The sequence below is a fragment of the Carassius auratus genome, chromosome 4 (assembly GCF_003368295.1).
Source record: "Carassius auratus strain Wakin chromosome 4, ASM336829v1, whole genome shotgun sequence".
Classification (NCBI taxonomy): Eukaryota; Metazoa; Chordata; class Actinopteri; order Cypriniformes; family Cyprinidae; genus Carassius; species Carassius auratus.
The window spans coordinates 14572647-14596083 of record NC_039246.1 but is presented as its reverse complement, the minus strand read 5'-3'; the positions used below and the strand labels follow the sequence as shown (position 1 = coordinate 14596083).

General features: G+C 37.6%; 1 protein-coding gene across 9 annotated transcripts; it reads right to left on the bottom strand.

The window, feature by feature from the left end:
• Positions 1-335: 335 nt before the first annotated feature.
• LOC113060030 (protein-methionine sulfoxide oxidase mical3b-like) lies at positions 336-22327 on the bottom strand. Of its 9 annotated transcripts, none has more exons than XM_026228819.1 (32): positions 21790-22326; positions 19429-19764; positions 19136-19343; positions 18410-18523; positions 18228-18329; positions 17325-17480; positions 17021-17121; positions 16683-16940; positions 15667-15782; positions 15430-15556; positions 14620-14704; positions 14397-14544; positions 13407-13603; positions 13202-13326; positions 13053-13130; positions 12762-12929; positions 10541-10651; positions 9824-10007; positions 9173-9267; positions 8241-8518; positions 7920-8158; positions 7554-7631; positions 5426-6628; positions 5263-5351; positions 3924-4031; positions 3747-3840; positions 2768-2818; positions 2147-2212; positions 1938-2030; positions 1524-1623; positions 1297-1370; positions 336-1182 (listed from the first exon to the last, which is right to left on the bottom strand). In XM_026228819.1, exons 2-32 carry the CDS (start codon positions 19687-19689, stop codon positions 998-1000), a joined length of 5292 nt encoding a protein of 1763 aa, XP_026084604.1. In that variant the 5' UTR covers positions 19690-19764; positions 21790-22326; the 3' UTR covers positions 336-997. The 9 variants fall into 9 exon arrangements, with proteins under 9 accessions (XP_026084604.1, XP_026084613.1, XP_026084596.1 ...); XM_026228828.1 differs by having other exon boundaries at positions 13220-13326; XM_026228811.1 differs by having other exon boundaries at positions 13220-13326; positions 14397-14704; positions 21790-22327.
• Between the last annotated feature and the right edge of the window lie 1110 nt (positions 22328-23437).

Genomic DNA, 23437 nt, shown 5'->3' with positions numbered 1-23437 from the left:
TTTTTACACCCCTATTATTAAGACACTTGGGGCCAAATACAGTTATTTTGTGCAATTAAAGCATTTTTTGCAAATAATCATTTAATAAACATCACAAAAGTGTATAAAACCAGGAATATTAAATTTAAAAAATAATAATAATAATTTAATAATTCATAATCATTTTGGTAATTACATAAACAATATTACATTGTTTTTATTACTTATTAGTATTATTATTACCATACTAATGCATTTAAAAAAGTTGCAGGACACTAGAGTGTCCCATATTCATGCCAAAAAAACAAAATAGTAGTCAAACTCCAAATGAAAACAGTCCTCATATTTTTCTCAAAAGAAAGGTTGTTTAATGAAAGTAAGTTTTACAGAATAAATATAGCGACAACAAAATGTAAAACAAATTCTGTGCAAGATAATAAAAAATAAAAAAAGACATTTAATCCAGTAAATGAATGTGAATATATTGAGAATGGACAACTATGTGTGAAGTTGACTTATACAGGTTAAACAACAGAAACTGTTGCCCTAAATCAGGTCCAATTTTTTTTTCAATCATACACTAAGAAGCCTTTTTTTTGTATATTTAAGTTTACATGCTCCAATCTCTACTGTAAATTGACAATGTGGTTATATATGCCATTCTACATTAATTTCTGTTAAGCCTAAACGCGCTGGATCTGGATAACACTGCAGATGTACCTTAACTTTATCAACAAAGAGAGCAAACAAAAAGATGTTCTTTTGCATATTAGCGTAGCAGTCTTAGAATAGCATTATTTGGCAGCAAGACATTGCCATTCATTCTAATCAGAGCCTGCAGTCTCTTGCCGAATCCTGGGATTCATTATTTAGACAGCTATGTAGTTTCACATACAGCCCAGAGTGCATGTGGACGGGCCGGTTCAGACTGATGAAAACAGCAGCTGTGCATTTTGGTTGTGCAAACAGACACAGAGCAGCCCTTCAAGCAGTATGATGAGATTTGTGCACGTGCAAGTCAGTCCCATTGCAGACTGAAACCCTTAGAAAGCATGACGGCCTCCAGGTCACCGTCCTCCTCTTTTTCTCTCACTCGCTGCTCCTCCAGCAAGGCCACCAGCGCATCTCTCTGCTCCACCACATCCAGCATCTCACTCAATATACGCCTCTCCTCCGCCAGCTCATCCTCCCCCTTCAGATCGTCTGAGAGAGAGAAAGAGGTGCTGTGAAGCTGTTATTAATTGATGAACCATTACGAGAGAAAACCACAAAGCATTAAGGGAAGTTGAACTATTAATATCTTCTGCATGTACCAACCGTCCACCGCCATGCGCTCTCTCAGCTCCTGCTGTAGTCGACTCTGCCTGTCCTCCAGCTCCAGCTCACGTGCACTGAAGACAAACCACACAGATGAGCACATAGCAAACAATACTAGACCAAACAGAGAAGCAGAACACTTATGTAATACCTGATGCAATCACACAATGCCAGATCAGTCCGCACAGTTCAGACTATTATTAAACATTCAAACCATTGATACTCACAATATCATGAGCTCAGATTCATAGCGCACAAGGGCATTCTTCTCCTGCACCAGCTTAAACCACTGGTGCATTAAACTAGGGTCATCTTTCTTTCCCATTCCTGTGAGAGAGAGAAGTGGAGGATGGGACACTCTATAGACATGCAATCATGTGCATGAATATGCTTATAAGCAGGGTCCAAATAAACACTTTAAGCACTAAAAAGCAATTAAAACTGGCTTTTTCAAACTTTTGAAAGGTACTGCATACAAATTAATCAAAACATGCAAGCAGACAAAAACGATTCCCACATAAGACAGGATGCAAATTTTTATGTACTGAGAGCCATGCAGATCAATAACGTGCCATGCCCATGCAACTCCATCGCGAAAGGTTACAGAGCTAAATTTGAGATTACAGGAGAGAACATCGTACTTAGCTGGTGAAGTGGAGGTTCTTGCACTACATAAAGAAAAAAGACTGTACAGATATAAACTGAATGATCGTGTTCTGTCCCTTTAGCTTTGGCTGCGTACAGCAGGGCAGAGGAAGGAATAGAAGACAGGAGAGAAAAGTAAAAGGTTTTAGATTTTAGTTCTGTTACACAACCGGCACTAGAGGTGTGAGACTGGGGAGGTTGTTACCTTCTGAGGAACAGCAAGGACAGAGATAGACAGGCCTTCTACGAGGGGAACCTAGAAAGGGCTCGACTAAAACCGCAGAGATGGGCAGAAAGAAAGAGGGAGAAGAAGGCTTCAGGGATTCAGGAATTCAGGAAGGCAATCAAGCAAGGATGGGAAAAATAGAGTAATGTGAGGTGTGAAGCTGAAATGGGTCGAGTTGGATGTTTATGTCCAGGGAGTGGTCTGACTGACAATGTGCTGTCTCAGAAAGCAGGCCACCGGAGAGATTAGCCAAAAGTGAAAGTTAAAATAGCTTCTAAAATATGCCCTCTTCCCTGAATACAATTTATATTTGTATTTCCAACAGTACTGCTATTCAAACTTTATCTCAAACTTTCATAGCCACCAGATGATACAAGCTAACTAATTCTACCCTCTAGCATCTAGATTAAATTCAGACACAAAGCTAACAGCAAGCAAACAGGACAGGATCCACAGCACGAAAAAAGCCAGGAAGCCTGTTTTTACACCACTAAAACAGCTGTTTAATTTGTGTTAACACATTATAAACCTCTAAATAGACGGTAAACATGTTTGTTAGTGTCATTAGCATGAGCGCTAAGTCAAATGTGTTGTACATACCACCCAGATGTACATCCAAAAGGTTAGATGTACTCGAGTCTCCCCAGAAGTCTATATCATAAGGAAGGACACATCATGACCATTAAAAGTTAAAGAAAACAGAACATCCAGCACTGCTCCGTCCCTGTGTTTTTTTGAAAATATGCTAATGCAGTGAATGTAGCAATAAAAATGATATATGCAATATGTTTTTGATGAATGTTAAGACTTTGTGGACCCACTTTATATTAAGTGGCCTTAACTACTATGTACTTACATTTTAATTAATGATTTAGTACAATGTACTTATTGTGTACATACATGTTTTTACTTTGTACTTATATATAAAAAAAAAAACTACATGTAATTACATCTGTATTTAATTTCTGTAATTACATTTATAATTAAACTGTTGACCCATACTTTACACCTTAACCCACCCTTAAACTTACCCATACCTCCAACCCTCTCCCTAACCTTACCCCTATCCCACCTCAATAGCAGCAAAAGTGTTTTACAATACAATATGAACACAATAAGTACATTGTACTTATTTCTTTATGTAAGTACATATTAGTTAAGGCCACCTAATATAAAGTGGGACCGACTTTGTAAACAAACACATAATGGGTACAAACCATGAAGGATGATGACATTTCATAGTACATTATATGTATTGCAAGAATGGCTAAAATATTAAGTAACTGAATAAATAAATGAATATAATAAATACGTAAATAAAAACATTTGTGAGGTTTAAGCTTAAAAAAGAAAATACACTTTTATTCAGGCTAGACCAGCTAAAGACCGGCTTGGTCATGATGGTTTTAAACCAGCTAAAACCTCTAAACCACATTAGGCTGGTTTAAGCAGATCTTTTTTTGAATCAGGGTTACTTATCTCATTCAATTTTTATTTTAAATGAACAAATTAATGAACAATTTAAAAGTTTCTATAAAACTGTGATTTCTGAGGCTCATCCACTTTGATTGACAGGTACCTGCTTCGCCTCTGAGTGCTTTCTCCACAGCTACACCCTTCTCCTCCAGCTGCCTCTGCTTGACCTCCACTTGCTCCAACTGACGCTGGATTAACTGAGATGACATGCACAAAAATAAATATGCATTTTTAAAGAGGCAAATTAACAAGAATGCTTCAAAATACATCACACACACACCTGTGCCCTGTGCAGCCTCCGCAGCTCCTCCTGCTTGGCCTGTCTGCGCGCTGCTCTCTGCACTCGCCGTGTCAGCTTGGCGTTGAGTTCCTCCTCCGTTTCTGCTCTCTGAAACAGTGTGGTACAGAAACTTATGCTGGAAGGGTCCGGGAACACCACCCAAACACCTACCACCTCTGACGGACATGACGACACTGGGGTGGCCGCCTTGGTTGGCAGCTCTGGCAAAACGCTGTGTTTCTATTGAGGAACAATATGCTGAGTGTTGCTAATTCAGCCAGTGGGTTTAAAGATTGAAGGGGCTCAACACATTTGAAATAAAAAGATGCTACCTTAACAGCATACGCCCTCTTGAATGCCAATGCATGAGGCACGTAAAGCAACTCAGGAGAGAAAAGGCAGAAACTGTATTAATTTGTATTCTATATACTCTGCATTTTGAATACACAGATAAATACTGCTAACCACGGCACAAACTCCATTACAAAACACATGTCTATGTTCTACATTCAGCTCTCACAATCTAAAATCTGAAAAACAAATCAATTGCCATATTTGATACCTCATCCCCTTCAGGTACCTCCTCGTATATTGTTTCTTTCAGAAGGTCTGACTTGATATTAGACAGTTCTTCCCACAGCTAAGAGCACAGCCAGAAAAAGACATTCAGTTACCTCCAACGTCAATAATAAAACGAAGCAATAAATGATTCCATTAGTCCAGTTATATATATATATATATATATATATATATATATATATATATATATATATATATATATATATATATATATATATATATATATATTTATATAAAGCTCTAAATGTGTCTTATTGTTGTATACAGTAAGGCTGAAAATATCTGAAGACTGAAGGGTCCAAGTCTTGAAGGCATTGTTCACCCAAAAATGAAAATTTGGTCATTAATTACACACCCTCATGTCGTTCCAAACCTGTAAGACCTCTGTTCATATTCGGGACATAAATTAAGATATTTTTGATGAAATCCAAGAGCTTTCTGACCCTGCATTACAGCAACGCAACTGAAACATTCAAGGCCCAAAAAGGTAGTAAGGACATCGTTAAAATAGTCCATTTGACATCAGATACGAGAATACTTTAATTTTGAATATGTCAATTGTCTATAATGTGGCAACATATGAAGCACAGCTCACACAGAAGTCACTTTCAAAGCACACAGCTAAATATCCTTTACTAAATTTCCAATTGCATGGATTGCATTCCTATTGAAATGGCTGCATTTTGCCCTTGAAAATATGCAGATTAACAAGAAACGTGACCTTAAGGATCAGAGAGAGTGGAGAGGAGTTTGACATTACCTGAGCTCTGAGTGGACATCTTTCTAGAAGAGCATGGCAAGACAAGTCTGTGTCTTGAGAGAAACTCGGATTTTTCCGGAAACACAGGTCTGCAATGTGGTAACACCCTTAAAATCATGCTCAATTGGTACAGTTTATTTATAGATCCATCCATCCATCTCACCTGATGTTCTGTTCATTCCTGACACCTTCCGCTTTGTCTCGGTGTTAGTTGCGGCAGGTAGAGTTTCTGCCACCATCGTAGCCTCCTTCCTCTTCTTGTCCTTCTTATACTTTGAGAAAACAGTCTTCCAGAGGGACTTGTGCTTTCCTGGCTTCTGCTGGGCCTCAGCCGCTGCATTCATACTCTTCCTGCTTTTACGGGGCAAGAACAACGAGCTGCGCTTTTTCTCCTTCTCCTCCAAGCCATTGTCCGTTGGGGCAACCAACCGGTCTGGAAGCGTCCTCCTGTGCTCCAGCCTACGGTTGTCCATCTGGCATACGTTCTCCGTGACACCGGATCTTTCTGGCAGTCTGGAAGCCCCTTCCGCCTCGTCTCCACACAGGATCTCAATTTCATCCGGAGGAAGACTCCAAGCTTGATTGAGCTTGGGTTTAAAACCATCCCGCTGTGGAATAGGAGTAGCGCTGGTTGATGAGAAGACCATAACCTCTCGGTCCAGTATCGGTTCAGATTGGTGAAGGGCGCGACATTGCTTGTTGACAAGAGGGGAACTAGATGGGCTGTAGGGAGGAGTAGGAAGACCTGTGTCTGGATTTAAAATGCTTTCATTTCCAAATGAGGTGGAACTGATATCCAAATCCTGCTTGTCTCCCATCACACAACCTTCTACAGTGATGCTTAGTCTGTGGATTACAGAAGAGCGGCCTATCGGCTCTTCTAATGTGATGCCTGCATCGCCGTCCATAGTGTGAGATGGTTCAGGCAGGAATGTACTTTGAGATGGAGTTTGTGTGCTGGAGTCACAGTTTCTTGGTGTTTGTTTGGCAGAATTGCTTTTGCAGGACGTTATGTAGGCGACTGAGGTGTAGAAGCTTTCTTTAATGTTAGATGTTTGGGCTGCTGTATGTTTGGGGTCGCATTCTCTAGACAGAGGAGTCAGGCCTAAACTCTTCCTGATCTCGGCACTCCTCAGCCAGAACTCTTCTACAACCTCTGACCTCTTGACAGGTGGGTTCTCTGGATTCGTTGATAGCTCAGGTGTGGGTGTGGGACCTGATTCTGGTGGTTTCAAGGAGGGCGGGGACTCAGTAGAAGACTGGTGCAATGAAACAGATTCGTCTTGTTCCTGTTGGTCACATGGATTGGACTCTCTGACTGAACTGGTGTCTATATCTTTGTCATCACTGTATCCTTCATAAGACTCTGGTTATTAAAAGAATGAAAGTATAAGGGAAAAAAATTAGAATGGGAAAGAATTCTAGGGGAAGGTGCAGCTTGTCAGTTGCTCTTAAAAAAGCAATAATATGAAGCAGCCTGAAAAAGATAAGATTGTAAAAAAGGTTCAATCATGGTACAAATAAACAATAGAAAATCAAATGTTTTGGAGGTTTTTCACTTTTGATAGATCCATATTCTGAAACTTTATGTCTCATTAATTCTAATGATATATAGAGTATATTAATGAGAAACTATATTTTTCATTTATATACTGTATATAATTTATTTTATTTTTATACATTTTTTACCCCCAAATAGTTCCTATTATGAGTGTGTATCTAAATATTATTACTGTTAAGACCTTAGTGTAGAATTACTTGTACCATGTGCATAATTTTTTTTGTGTAAATTGTTGCTGTGCATAAATTTTTACTGTCTAGGATCTATAAAGTAGGCTAACTTCTTTATTTATACTTCATAAACTGCAAATATGATCAAACGTATGTGCTAACCAGGCATACTGCATTAAGGTGTAAACACTATGTAGCAAATATGTTGGGATTAGAAATGAGTGTTTACATTGTGCAGCGTTATTGCTTTCGATGTTAACAAATAAATTACAATATGAAAACTTGTCATGTTGTACCTGGTTAGGACACAGTTTAAGTTAGTGACTTAAAATTTGCAAAATATATAAAACAGGCAAAAAAACAACAACTTCCAACTTATTTCCATAGCGTAACCCAAAAATATAAAGTATAAAAAGCCAATTGCAAAATACACAAACATTAAAAACACACTATTAATCATGCACAGTCTGCAAAAGAAATAACCTACAAACAACATCTTTTAAGTTAAAATAATGCAAAAAAGGCTTATGAAGGCCATCAATGTTCAGGGGCGGTGCTACCTTTAACAAACCCCGCCTCCTCTTCCTCAAGCCACACCCCTGAGAGCCGTTCCCTCTCCCAAGGGCAGTACTCACCCTCTACACATACACATACATGTCAACACACCCCAAAACACACACAAATTCAGTGGTGAATGCACAAAAATAAACATACAAACAAGCATGACAACACACCTCGCATACAAATTCACACAAACATAAACAAAAACAGGCATCGAGAGACATTAAATAGAACATCAGCTCATCTTAAGATGATTTCTTTGATTTGATTTCATCAATAAACAGACAATATAGTCAGACAAGATCATACTTTACCCATTTTATCAGAGCCATTTCTAAAGAAAATTAACAGGAACAAACACCCACCATCACTAGAAACTCCCTCGTCTTGTTCTTCTTCGGAAACTTCTCCTTCTTCCTCCTCCTCCTCCTCCTCCTCCTCATCTTCGGCCTCCTCCTCCTCCTCCTCTTGTTTTTCCTGGTTCTCTCCTCCCTCTTCCTCTTTTAGCTCCTCCTCCAGGTCAAACGCTCTCTCTTCATTGGTCCTGATGTTTGGCCCCTCCTCCTTCCAGACAACCTCCTCCTCTAGGTCTGACTCAGAGCTACTGAAAGCCAAAAAAGAGACAGATTTATCCAGGAAAAACATGCCAGTAAACATTAGTAATATGAGAGGAGCATGTTTTATACCTGGACTGCTCCTCTGTGTTTTTCTCCTGCAGGCTAGAACTGAGGTTGTGCTGTGCAAGCGTCTCCTCTGGGACCTCCAGCAGTGGGCTGTCCTGTTGTTTTGGGCAGGGTTTGTAGTTCTCCAGCTCAATGCGTTCTGGGGTACCACACAGTCTCTTGGCCAGGCTAGATACTATGTCTGGTTGGGCGCTGGAGGACCAAGAGTCTGGTGGGGTGGCTGTGCCCACTGACCCTAGAGAGGACAAAGACGTAGAAGCCGAGGAAGGAGCAGGGAGAGCCTGGAGAGACAGAAACACAGACAAGTCATGTCAATAAATGTATAAATAAATAAAGTAACACTTTAAGGTATCCTTGTTAAAGTATAATAATACATTTGAGAACAGAGTAATATTAATTAAGTACATGTACTAACTATATGGTTAGGGTTAGGATTAGGTTTTGGCTTAGGGTTGGTTTAGGGTAACTTGCATGTAATTATGCATAATTTACTGTAATTACAAAAGTAAGTACACTTAGCATGTGCAACAAGGACACCTTAATAAACAGAATTAATAAAAGTAAATAAGTACTTTTTAATCAAAGAAATTGATATTGATATTCCTTTCCATTTTTATTTAAATAAAAATAAACAAAATTATCTAAAAATATTTTAAATAAAATACAAATCTTTAAATGCCGAATAAACAAATAACAGAGTTATATACACATGTAAATATATATAAATATTAATGACAAACTGAAAAATTCAATAAATAAAAACTATGCTGCAGTTTATGTTATTTAAAAAATTGCATCCTGTTTTTACATAAATTTATTCACAAATCTGTCAGATGTACTGTATATAGTCATTATACTGATAATTTCTCAGTTTTATACATAGCTCAAAACATAGAGGATCTAAAAGAAGTTTAATGGTGATCTGATGAGGTTACCTGAGTAGATCGAGGGGCCGCAGGTGGGGCTGGTCTCTTTCTCTGATCCACGCTAGTCATTCTGTAGCTGAAGTGGTGCTTACAGTAAAACCTTCCTGTACAAACAAAAAGAAAAAATGACGTGAGAGAGCAGGAAAATAAAAAGGTAGCTGATTCAGGGACTAAATGTCTTATTTATATAGTTGCTTGAAGTCGGCCTGAATGCCGCCTCTTTTTTTAAACTTGAAGTGTTTGAATCATGTGATCTATATGACCCTATCAGTTAGAACCTTTTTGGTGTTTTGATTCCTATTTTTAAAAAATATTTAAAAGGGATTTTGCTGAGGGCCTTCAGTTTCTGTGTGTGTGTGTGTGCACCCCACTATCATTATTGCACAACAGTAAAAGCCCTGTCCCAACAAACCCTCATTTCAGACCTTATGACTGTGCAATGGAAACAAAAGAGCAATTTGTTCAGTCAAAAACAGTCGCCTAGAGCAACACAGAACAACAGGACATTTTAACAGGCTGTGTCGCTCATCTTGTGACTACATCCATTAAAAGCTAAACACCTATTGTTTTTGATTTAAGCATAAAATCTTAAAAACACAAAGTACTGATAATAATCGTTTTGTTAGTGAAAGTATGAAGTGATTAATCATACACACGCACCATGTAGCTGGTCGTAAGCGTAGTTGGACAAGCGTAACGTGGTGCTGCAGTGATCACACTGGAAGCAGCTCCTATGGAAGAACTTTCCCTCTGCGCTCAGCCTTTCCATGACATAAACGCGACGGCCGCAGAAATAACACACATCACTGCTGCCCATATTCACAGGAAACTCCTTTTGAGAACCCTACAAGTGAGAGGGCAAAGGTCAAGATCAAAATAAAGTTTCTTAACACGGACAACTACAGCTGTCAGGACAGAACTGTGGTGACAGTGTGCATTAAATAATTTATATTACTATTATTACTTGTGATAATCATTATTTTATTTTATTTGAATAATTGTATTATTTCAGATTTTATTTTTATATTACTTTTTATTTACAAGAAATTTTTAATTTTAATAAATATAAATTAATGCTAATATATTAAATAAAATATGGATGACACAATTGAAAACATTAAACAAATGCTCATTTTTCACCACATGCCATAGAAACAAACTGCAGCACTTTCATGGAATGACAGTCTAACCAAGCTGTAAAGCACTGAGCCTTATTCGAAAAAATGGATTAGAGAAGGAATTAGTAATAAGTAAATATAACGGTAAACCAAAATCAAGGCTAGGTTATACACACAGTAATAAAGGCACTAAAAGGGACACAAGAAGATTCACAGTGTTAGGGAAGATTTGTCCCGGACACAACATGTGAACTCTTACCAACTCCCTCCTGTGAAGGAGCTTGGGAGATTGATCCTGTTGACTCTGAATCTGATTGGATATCTGCTGAGCCAATGAGCTCACTCCGCCCGTATACATCTGAACGTAGCTCTACAAATCAAAAGATGAGCATAGGAAACAAGCAGGAATGCAAAATGCTTCTGAGATGAAAGCCATCAAAAGAAATGATGCATGAATATCCATAAAAGCATAAAGGTGTGGAAATGACAGATTGGCTTAAACAGAGAACGTCAACAAAAATGATTTCTATAAAGTAACAAGAGCTATATTAACATCCACATCATTGGGCAATAATATATTATAAGCACATACTTCACTTATGACATCTGCCGCTTGAGTGCTTCAAAGTCTAATTGTATTTGTATTGTTCAGAAAAAAAAAATCATTCTGAAAATGATTTCAGTGATATTGTTCCTCCATGTCCTTGGTGTGAATGCCATTAAATTCACCATACCATTTCCAACCTAACATATTCTATCCATCCATCCATAAATCAACATAAACCTGTCAGTCAAAGGCAAAGTCACTAAGTAGCATAAAGGATAAGGTAGAGATAATAAACCACTCTGTCTGAGATTCTTCAGTTAAGATCCTAAAATCACATGTCCCATGGCCTCCAGTCACTGATAGGCTGTTGAGCCCTAGGCCTGTTCACACAGAGAGCTTCTTCATAACCTATTCATACCATGCCAACAGTCCCAGAGACCAAAGAAGATTAAATCAGAACCAGATTATCGATTTGTGCACAAAAATGCACACTTCTGGACCCGTTTTATCTTATGGCACAGGTGTCTTTTTACCTTCTCGCTTTAAATCAGCAGAAAGTGAACTCTGACCTATTCCTTGAAACAGAAACACATCAGCTCCTGCTGTGTTGTGTGCTTTTTCTCAAACGGTTAGTTCACCCAAAAATTCTGTCATTAATTACTTACCCTCATTTGGGTGGACAGCAATACACAAGACATGCTATTTAAAATGCATCATTCATTTATTATCTTCAAAACACAAATTAAGATATTTTTGAAGAAATAGACAGCAATGGATTGACACGTTCAAGTGATACTGTCATGAATGCATGTCAAAGACTGACAGGAAAGAGAAGTAATTATTTGATAATTTGTTATTTTTGTGTTCTTTGTGTGCAAAAAGTATTCTCGTAGCTTCATAACATTACGGTTGAACCACTGACGTCAAATGGACTATTTTAATGATGTACTTACTAACTTTCTGGGCCTTGAACGTGGTAGTTCTGTTGCTGTCTATGGAGGGTCAGAAAGCTCAGGGATTTCATCAAAAATATCTTAATTTGTGTTCTAAAGATGAACGGAGGTCTTACAGGTTTGGAACAACATGAGGGTGAGTAATTAATAACAGAATTTTCCTTTCATTTCAAGTATGATTAGTGGACATCAAAATGTTATTCATTGTAGAGTAAAAATCCATGGTGCAGTCTTCTAATGCAGCAGCTGTTACTGTCAATCACCTGAATGGCTTTTAATCTAATAAAACACTTTATAAACTCTGCATAGTGGCTTTGCCAATTCTAGTTCTTCCTGTTGAAGTGTGTATGCTAAATTTGTGCAGCAGGCACTGGATGAATCAGCAGTTTTCACGGATGGGCAAGGTGAGCTAGTTCCCTCTATATTAGGAAAATGTTACAAATCTCATGACTAAAAGAGAAAGTGTGACATTTTATAGCAACCAAAACCCCAGAAAATCTTCTATCAAACATGGATATGAGTGACTAAGACATTATTAATCAAGCCTGATTGATGCGATGAATAAATCCATTAAATCATATCTCCTGCTCTTTTGAGTAGAGAAAGCAAATTTAAAAAACAAAAACAAAAACACCTTGTGAGGGCATGGACATGTGACCTAGGACCACAAAACCAGTCTTAAGTTGCTGGGGTATATTTTTAGAAATAACCAAAAAAACATTGTATGGGTCAAAAATAAACGATTTTCTTTTATGCCAAAAATCATTAGGATCTCAAGTAAAGATGATGTTCCATGAAGATATTTTGTAAATTTCCTACCGTAAATATATCAAAATCTAATTTTTGATTAGCAATAAAAAATTTGATTAGTTTGTAAAAAATGACTGGTTTTGTGGTCCAGGGTCACATATATGTTTGCACATACAAACACACTTTTATGCATGTAAAAAAACACATGCATCACACAAAGCCTCACACACCTGTCTGCGAATTGTACTAGCTGAGGCCAGTGGTGTGTTTTCCTCAAATTTAGCCAGCAGTAGAGTCGTCATGGACCGAACCATGCCTTGACCCTCAGCGACCTTCGGTTCTGACCCCGGAGTCACTCCTGAAGTTTTATTTTCTTTGCTGTCATGAGGAACATCATCCTATGTCAGGAAAATATCACAGATAATCCCCAAAAAAGTGGAAACAAATTTAACAGATGAAATGAACTTAAGTATATATACTACAGTACTAAATATATATATATTTTATATATAACATCTCACCTCTTCTGACTGGCCAGTCTGGCTTGTTCTCCTCCTCTTTCCAGTTCCAACACTATCTGCTTCCTTCTCTTTCTTATCCTGATAGAGAGGAAAAATAGCGCATCTTAACATAAAATGGGTAATGGCTGCTAAAAAATGCAGTTGTGTACCTGTGAGTGTGTGTGAACCTTGGGATTGCGTTTGCGGGACAGACTCTGTCCCAGTTTGCTGAGCAGTGAGATTGGTGACTTCGGGCTAGAGAACGGACCTACTTTCCCTTCTGAGCTCAGGTTTCCTGATCGGAGAAAGAAAAAGTGTGTATATAAATAAAGATGAAAGAAGGTTAAAATAAAAAAATATATGCCTTGTCCTGACCACTAGCTGGCGCTGTGTCTTTGAGGAGCTCGTAAAGTTGGCTGAGGTACATGACCATGCAGAGAGAGTCACTCTCTTCCAGTGCGCTCATCTCCTTGCCGGTCATAATAGGACAAATACCAAATTCCAGCTCCGCCATGTCCAAACCCAGCTGACCATTGAGCTCCGGTTCACTCTCCTCCAGAGATGCAAAATTACTGCAAGAAACAAAGACACTAGTGTCAGAGTAACACAGTTTTTTCAGGTTTAAGCTTACGCCCATCAATATAATAGTACCTATAGAAGACTGGGAGTGCCGTATTAATATATAAATATTTAATTAAAAGTTTTAACAAATATATGTAATTGAATACAATTACAATTTAAAATAATATAAAAGTGAAGTCAATGAATAAATACTTTATAAAATTTTCATAATCAACCATTAAAGTTTAGGTGGAAATGTAACTGACATTTATTGGCATATTTCACAATGTAGATTTTATTTACTGACCTATTTATTTATTAACTACATAGTGTTAATTAATAACTATACATGTCATATATAAATGAATAAATCATGAAACACATCATTTTTATTGCCACATTTTGCCAGTTTATTTATTGATGCTTTTAAAAAAAGTTTACATTAAATACATTCTATATTTTATTTATACATTTAATAACATTTAATATATGTACATTTATTTATTTACACATTTTATGATATATTTAGCTACTGATGCTTGTAATGAATTACTTATTATTATGGCACTCCCATACATTTTTTTAGTAGATATACATATTTAAAACAGTCCATTCTGGGAAGTAGACCAAAAATATTGGTGCCACAGTCACCCCATATCAATTTTAGCCCAATAAAATGATAGCAATATCGCGTTGCAACTCACAGCTTGGCCAACCTGTGATATAAACTAGGTTACCAGCCTAGATTGCTAACCACTATGCCACAACCTTCCTTCATACCCAGAGTAAAGAGTGTGGACTCACATGAGGTCAGGTCTGAATCTGTGTATGAGAGCGCACAAGGCCAGGCCGCTCCTCCAGGAAGTTGTGAAGTCTGTCACACATACGTTCATGTAACCATGCGTCTGCTCCTGACACCAGCTCAGAAGCTTACTGTAACGAGCCATTGACTCTACACACACAGACAGCATGTTAGATTGTGTATGACTGTATAAGTGGTAGATGGTGTGTATAAAGTAACACACACCTTGCCGTGTGAGTCTAGGGTGTGGAGAGCTGACCGCATCAAGATTTAAAACCGGACCCTCACCTGTGTCTATGAGATGACGCACCTGTACACACATTTTCAACATCATGATCTTCATCATCAGCGATTATGGGTGTACTCACACTGCCAGTTTGAACCGTGCCCGAGTGCGTTTGACCACCAAAGCGCGGTTCGTTTGACTAGTGTGGGTGCTCCGAATCGTGCCCGGGCGCGGCTCGATTGGCCGGCCCTGGCCCACTTGGAAGAGGTGGGCCAGAGCACGGTTCAGTTGGACTCGGGCGCGGTTCGCATGCAGTGTGAGCGCTAACCGTGCCGGAGCACGGAAAAGGACGCTTTGCATCACGGTTTTGCGACGCTCCAAAACCAAAATGGCAGGGAAAGGGTCGCTTTGGTCTACGGCAGAGGTGCAAAACGCATAAAAACTAAAAACTGCAAAGTCCTTGCAAACATCCTCATACGAGCAGCACGATTACGTGAAAATTTTCGCGTCACTAAGGCGACACATCTGTTTAACAACAGGCTGTGGACCAAACAACACAAAATTATCCACAAAGAAAACAGAGCGATGCACTCCATTGTGTTAAGAGAGAGCCGCTCTTCCTGTTTATCCCGAAACCGTCGCACCATAATAACGTAAGCGTGCTCCGGCACGAATGCTGAAACCTTATATGTGAGTGCAGGCCAGAGGGGGAGTGGGGAGGGGGGACAATCGTTCTCGGGCCCGGTTCATAGCAACCGTGCCTAGTGTGAGTACACCCTATGACTCAATTAGAAGTGCAAGTTTCTAACCTGAGCAGCGCTGATGAGCTGCATGTTGATGTTGGGGTAGCGGGTAGCAGGATCCACGCTGTACTGGTTGTAGTTTTTACTGACGTTTTCTGGTGTTGTCTGAGGAAGCAACCGATATACACTCTCTCTGAGATCGGGAAGAAACAGACAGGGATATTAGAACAGAATCCTACTTTGTCAAAACTGATTGTTCGTAAATCTGCCTTGGCTTCATTGGGATCTCATTTTAGCTCTGACCTCTCAGCCAGAACCTCTGAAGGGGTGTTGCCTTGACCCCAGCTACGAACCATCCAGGCCGTGTCCGTGGCTGCCAGGAAGCCCCGAGCAATTCCTGTTCCCATTGGCCAGAATGGCTATAAAAAAAGAGCTGTGTAATTACACTAAGATGCTTACAATCAGGAGAATCAGAGCAAAAAATATATATCACAGATGTTTTCAAAATGTTGTAAAAAGAACATATTGAAGCATTTTGTTAATTGGTGTCTTTGTCTTACTTTTTAATACAATTATTTAAACATAAAACATAAACATAAAAATAGAATTTAAATTAAGATTAAATGCATAGTCGTAAAACTGATCAAAATAAGTCATGATATATTGAGTGTCAAAATATATATTCTTTAAACAAAGGGAACCAAAAACTTGATAATTACTGTGTGTTATTATGGTAAAAAGAATGCCAAATTATTATTCTATACTATTTTCATATTTTTTATTTAAAAATAAAGGTCAATCATTTTAAATACTACAAGTGAATTTGAACATGAAAACATTATAAATTGCATTGCCATGTATGAAAAACATGGATCTTCATTTTGATATTTGATAAAAAATTTATATTGATTTTCTTAAGATAAACTAATAAAATGTAAAATAAAATCATATTTTGTTTAATATACATTTGCAATTAATCGCATTGAAAATAAAATATTTTGTTCACATAAAAAGTTGTGTGAACTGTGTATATTTATTATGTGTATATATATATATATATATATATATATATATATATATATATATATATATATATATATATATATAAAGACACACACATACAGTACATTATATATTTTGAAAATATTTACATGTAAATATGTATATTCATATAACTTATATATAAATATATTAAATATATAAACAGCATATTTTTCACATGTATTACGTAAACAAAAACTTTTATTTTGGATGCAATTAATCAATTTGACAGCACTAATAGATAGATAGATAGATAGATAGATTCATAGTTCACTCACCTCTAGTAAACTATCACCCACCAGAGCGACCAGCAGAGGGTGTCCCCTGCGCTGACGCACCATCGCTGCGTTCTCAGAGGCATACATGCAGGTAAAGTCAAACATGGCCACATCTGCCTGCCCATAGTGGTTGATGGCAAAGTCCAGCGTGGGGAGCTGATGATTGGTGGAGAAATCAGCAGCTTCGTGAGCATACGAGAGCAGTGCATTCTGGTCCACATTGTTCCTGGAGAGCAGCATTTCAGTGTCAGCGTAATCCTGCAAAACAAACAAGAAAACAGTCACTCACAAATAAATGTGTACGATATGCGGATGAATACACATGATATTTGACTCACGCGCAGAATGACTCCTTTGTCCAGAAGACTTTGCTTTTTGGCGGTCATTACAAAGTAGTGAGTGTCGTCTTTGTAATATACTATATTCTCCAGATCAATTCCTGCACAGAAAAGATGTTGACTGATAATCATTATTGCTTTAATCATCTTAAACATGATAAACTCGTTCATATTTGAGAAGACAAAGAAGCTTCTGCTGTATGCAAACATATATATGTTAGTTGCTTAAAATACATTTGAGTGCAATCCATGAGGTTTTGCTATCTAGTGTAGTAAGATATTGTATAATGAAATAACTCGGCACCGGTAGCCTGCCGAAGATCCTGGAAAAACCTCTGGTTGAAGATGAAGGCGACACCGCTGATCTCCTCCACTTTAGCTTCGGCAGTGGTGTTGCGATTGATGAAATTCGCCGTGATGGCAATGGCCAGTTTCCCCCGAAACTCTTTCCTGCGAAACCCTAACAGAACATAATGAATAAAACCATAATACAGAGGCTTTGAATCCCAGAAAATAAATTAGTGACGTCCAAAATAGGGTAAAATTAGAATAGGGGAACTGTCTGTTATAGATGACTGCGAAACTTCCTCAATGTTCCTCAACATTGCACAAAATGAGATTCTTTTACTTCAGTATTTCAGTACTTCAGTAACTATATGTGACTTTATATTATATATTGTCAGCACGGTCATGATAAAAAGAGACATTGAATATTAAATATCTTTTAACTCTAGTATTACACTATATATTCCTTAATATCATTTCTGGATGCTGATATCACAGAATCATATATTATCTCATTCAGCAGTGTAGCTAAGTTTTCAAGCTCTATTTGAACTTTTCGCTAGTCTTTTGTACTAAATAATTTACACTTATTTTTTCTTTTTTCTTTTTTAGCTTCTGCCATTAATTAACCAAAATATGAGTGGCATAATTTCCTCAATGAAAATCAAATTACAGAACAAATTGTGCACAACACGTTTTTGGGTTTTGCCAAATGTGTGAGAGAGAAAAAGGAAGCCATTGTAAATCAGCAGGAAACTGGGGAACCAAAGTTACAAAATGGTATGAAACCAGGAAGACACTGTTATCATGACCAAGAGTTATTTTGTTATCTTTAACCAAGGGTTGAAGCATCTGTTTATTGCATTTCTGATTGATACTCTGTGATTACAACAGGCTTGAGACCATGTGTTTTTGCAGATACCTGGTAAAGTGTTTCTTCTACCATCTGCCCCAATAACCACATCAAACTCCAGCTGATTGACTGGATGTGAGCTGGGATGGACCTCTGCTCGCCAACCAACACCTGAACAGGACAAACTTAAAAACTGACAAATCATTTTACCGTTAAAATTAGGGTGAAATTGTATTTGATTACTTTCTTACGTTTCTTCTGGTCCTCTGGAGGTTCCACTAGATGTTTGAACTCCACATTCACATGAACCTCAACTCCCAATAACAAGGCCACCTTCAAAAGCATCAGCTGCAGCTGACGAATACCTGCACATGCATAAATGTTGATAAAATCTAATTAACATGAAAAATAGTACATTTAAATAGTTTTAATAAGCATTAGATGCCATTCAAATCCATTAAACTGATAAAGCAATACTGCATATTAAGGTATTAACTAGTTTAATTGAGGTATATTTTATATTTACAGATGTTAAATCATAAAACCCGCTAAAATTCTGAAATACTTGAGTAAAATGACTAATTAAAAGATGGAAAATGCCAGGTATTTAAAAAAAAATATTTTAAATACAACACAAATATAGGTATCACAACATGATGACGTACAGTATGAAAAATAGATATTCCTTTTGATAACTGCTTAAAACTAAATTAACTTAATACATAATACATACAAACTTTACATTATATAAATCCATTAAAATATAAACATTATATAAATCCGTTTATTAAACGGTTAATGTAAAGTCATTTTCAGCACATTTCATACTAATTCAAATATCAAATATGAACCAATACTGATTATTTTTATTTTTTTTAATTCTATAACAAGGCCACCTTTAAATTGATGAATTGCATACGATAAAACCACAAATAAGCACTCAACTGAGTTTTGATCTCAAGTTCACATTTACTCACTAATATGGTCTATGGCTCCAGCACAGAACTTCCCATAGAACTTTTTGGCCCCTAAACCACGGAGGTCCTGGATGGTGAAGGGCCAAAGATGAAGAACATTGTTCCGTGAGAAAGCATCTCGCTTTTCCACCAGAACCACCCTGGCGCCCAGAAATCGCAACTCTATAGCCGTCCGCAATCCACACGGACCTGCACCTATGATCAGACACTGAACACACAACAAAACACACAGCTGTCAGTGCACTAGTAAAGACAACTCTCTCTTGCAATGCACTGCAGGGGACTCTTTGTACCGTGGTGCTGGTGCAAGCATGGCCTCTCATGTACTCTCTCTGGCTGGCTCTTTTATCCAGTTTGGCCCATAGTGCTTTGGCCTTCCAGTCGTGCAGTCTGCTCCTCAGAGTGTGGTAGAACTGCGGCTGACCGCCTGGATGCAGCTTCAGCTCTTTACACAGCTCCTGGAAGGCCCTGAGGGTCTCCCTGCACGTGGCTGCCTGCACGAAGGCATCGAACAGCGCGTGTGCCTGGCACGACTCAGACTGGCCGACCCACATATTAGCTCTTCACACGACCCGCATTGACCCGCACAGGAGTCAGCTCACCTCCAGAATGCACCAGACACAGGACATCTGAAGAGGAGAAATTATTTCCAGGGATTGCTGGGTGATTTTGGACAAGAGAATTTTATTGACACAATATATTTGTAAATTCAATATATATTGAAATTAAGTTAACTGAATTGCCTTAGACTTTCCTACAAATTATCACGCAAGTGCAATAAATAATTTGTGATATTTAGTATAATTAGTGATTAATAATAAGTATTTATTATACTATAGTAATAAAAACACTATATAGTTAAAATTTGTAATAATTAGTGAATTTAATATAGATATAATATAAGCTTCAAAGCGATTATTTAGTTGATGCTTCCCAAAAAATGAAAAGCTTTGGTCAACTGAAAATGCAAAATCTTTGTTTTCAAAAGTTTTTAGGACATTTTGAGTAAACAAACAAACAAACAAATAACAATAATGATAAATCCCATCACCTATAATTATATTGTATTATCTAAAATGTATATATGTGTATACATATATATATACATATATATATATACATATATATATATATATATATATATATATATATATATATATATATATATATATATGATATTGAGCATAGATAACTATATCTATAGATAGATAGATGGATAGATAATGAAAATGTTTTGGGGTGGTCTGTGGCTGATGTACTGACTCTAATGATCATTCTGATTGGCTGCTGAGTTAAAGGGGTGGGGTTTACAGTGCTGCATAGAGTCAGCAATAATCACCAGACATTAAACCACTTCATTACGCACATTACAAAAGATTACAGTAACTGCATTGACTCAATTTACTCAGCACTATTACTCAGCCGTGCAGTTCAGCCTAGATAGAAAAAACTGAGCTCTAAGTGGCCACATAAGAATGACTCATTATATGATCTTGCAGATAATGCCTGATTTTATATCTCATGATTATATTTAATGAAAAGCAAACCTATTTAAGTTTGATTTTGGTGTCCAAATCCTTTTAATGGCTGATTTCTTCCCCTTCTTGCACTGACTTGTCTTTAAAATTGACGACAGTAGAATATGTGTCTTGTCTTTATAATATAATAAGATACAGCAAGTTTTTAACATGAATTAACACAGATACTGACATAGTATCAAAAGTTTAGGACCTTTGAAGATGGGGTCAGGTATCAAATCATAGGACAGCAACCCACTGGGAGAAAGAGGGGGATTATGGGTGAGACAGGGTGAACTTCAGACTAATATTTCTCTTAACTTGATGAAATAAAAAAATCTGTAATTAAAATTGAATGGTGACCAGGAGCTGTCACGTTCCAAAAATAACAAAAACCACCATAAAAGGATCCTAAAAGTATTTTATTCTAAGTTTACTGAGGCCCCAAAACAGCTATTCTCACTTGGAACAGAGCAACCTGTACATTTGTTATTCATAATGTTCATAAAATAATCGTAAATGATGAAAGTATTGTAATGTTACTCATTTATGCCTGATCTGTTCTTTTAAGCAAATACAATGCTCACAAGTAGTTCATGGAAAGTGTGTGTAAGATGAAGAAGAACAAGTTACTATCAAAACGAAAACTCCCCTGGTTTTACTGGAGGTCGTTCACACATGATCCTCATGTAAATGGAGGGCAAAACCCTAAAGCATCACCATAAAAATAAAAGACCTCTTCTCTCAAATGTCTCTGTGATTGACTGCTGTGCGGTTTGAGAGCAGAGGATTACAGAACGCAAAGTCAAGTGCTGCAGAAAGAGGATCGATCACAGTTTTTCCTGATGTCAGCCATTCAGACATCGATTTCACTGTGAGACTACTGTATATGTGCATTTGCACATACTAATGAAACCATACAGTCATTCATTGAGTATATAGAGTGTTACCATGTAAGCATGCACCAAGAATGACCATCCAGCAGCTGCAGTCATACGTTTTTTCACCTCTTTCCACATCCTATCGAGCATCTGAATTAATATGGGTTCCTTAAGATCCTGTCAGAAAGCATCAACGCTGCTGCACCAGACTGACACATGCACACACACAAATACATTCAATGCAAGTGAGATTTACCGTGCTGCTTCTCTGCGGTGTGTTCACGTTGCTGACATGATTTTCCTTCCTCGTCTCTCGCTCTGTTTTTCTCTGGCAAGTTCCCAAGTGGATCTAGAGCTGTTGGTGCCACATTAACTCTGGTTTCATATACACAGCTGCAGTGCAGGAATTAGCTCCACTGCTTCACACACACAGCACACACTCACACACACACACACACTCTGTCCTCTTTCTCTCCCCATCTCTCTGTAGCCAAGGTCAGAGGAAGGAGCTACCAGGCACCTGCTGACTCTTCTACACACACGCTTTCACACAAGCAACAAACACAAACATTGTCTTTCAGGACACACACATGCATTTCTATGTCACACAGATTCTGTAGTAGATGGTTTCCATATTCCAGGCAGAGCATGTTAATCGTGCAAATTCATTATTCAGTATTGCAGAGGATCTGTTGGTGGTTGCTGTTGGAGTGTTATAGTAAACAGCCCTAAATCTAATCTGATTTGCCCCGGGACAGAGACTTCTTAAAGAGATTACACAGCACAGATGAGGGAGGGTAAGAGAAGAGAGGTGGAGGAGACACTAATCTGGAGAACATTACCTTAAACACTGCCACACTTTTGACTGTCTCACTCCCTGCCGAACACACAAAGAGCGTAATGTCTCCCTCAAGTGGCTGTTATTGTATTTTAGATTAAAGAGAAATGCATAATTTCAGTCATTAATTCAGAAACCCGTTCGTCTGTTTGAGGGATAATTGAGGGCCATCCCTGAAGAAACAACAGGGAATGGTTTCCTGTCACACTGGTTTCCAAGAGGGCCCTGCAATTTAAATAACACGGTGGTTATGCCGTAAACAAAATTACGCACGAAAATAGTTGTTGACGAAACTGAACGTGACGAGAATTACATTTTAATGCATAGGCTAAAGCACTGTTGACGAAACGTCAAGGAAAAAACAGCGTTTTACGATATTAAACGATATTAAAATACACAAAATCCCCCGCCTGTGTTGAATTACTCTTCTAGCAGTTAACTCACCCAAAAGAAACCAGAAAAATACTCTGCATAAACTTGATGTTGGAACTATGGCGCGAAATCACTTTAACGTAGGCTACGTGCGTGATGTGTAATGTGAATATGCTCTTTGCGTAAACAATGGTAATGAATAACCGAAGCAGGAATAATGCCAAACATTGTATTTCAGTGGCTTAATTATTGCAGCAGTTTAGGTTTTTACATGGACAGTTTAGGTTTTGTTATGCTGATATGCTTCTATTAGTATATCAAATTTATATATTTTTGGTTTAATCTAAAAATTATTAAAAATTATTACTTTACTTTTTATATTTACTAAATGTTAATGATATTTTTGACATGACAACGTATGTCCACTCTCTGCTATAGTGTACTCCAAAATAATAACTTAACTAATTTTAAGCAGACACCATGCTTATGGAAAATTTGATTTAAAATATTAATGACTAATCTTGTTCATAAGAGCATATTATATGGAATTTTATCCAATAAAATGCACAGAAACACGATTCCCTCTCTTCTTAATTATACCTGACACCAACTTTCTAGTAGTAAATTTAACCTGAATGCACTGTAAGTCGCTTTGGATAAAAGCATCTGCTAAATTAATACATTTTTTATTTTT

Coding starts and splice junctions, on each gene's coding strand:
- LOC113060030 (XM_026228811.1), bottom strand. CDS start 19,689: ATGTGGGTCGGCCAGTCTGAGTCGTGCCAGGCACACGCGCTGTTCGAT. Junction 3,841..3,923: donor GGAGGCTGCACAGGGCACAG/GTGTGTGTGTGA, acceptor ATGTCATCTCAG/TTAATCCAGCGTCAGTTGGA. Junction 1,183..1,296: donor AGAGCGCATGGCGGTGGACG/GTTGGTACATGC, acceptor TCTCTCTCTCAG/ACGATCTGAAGGGGGAGGAT.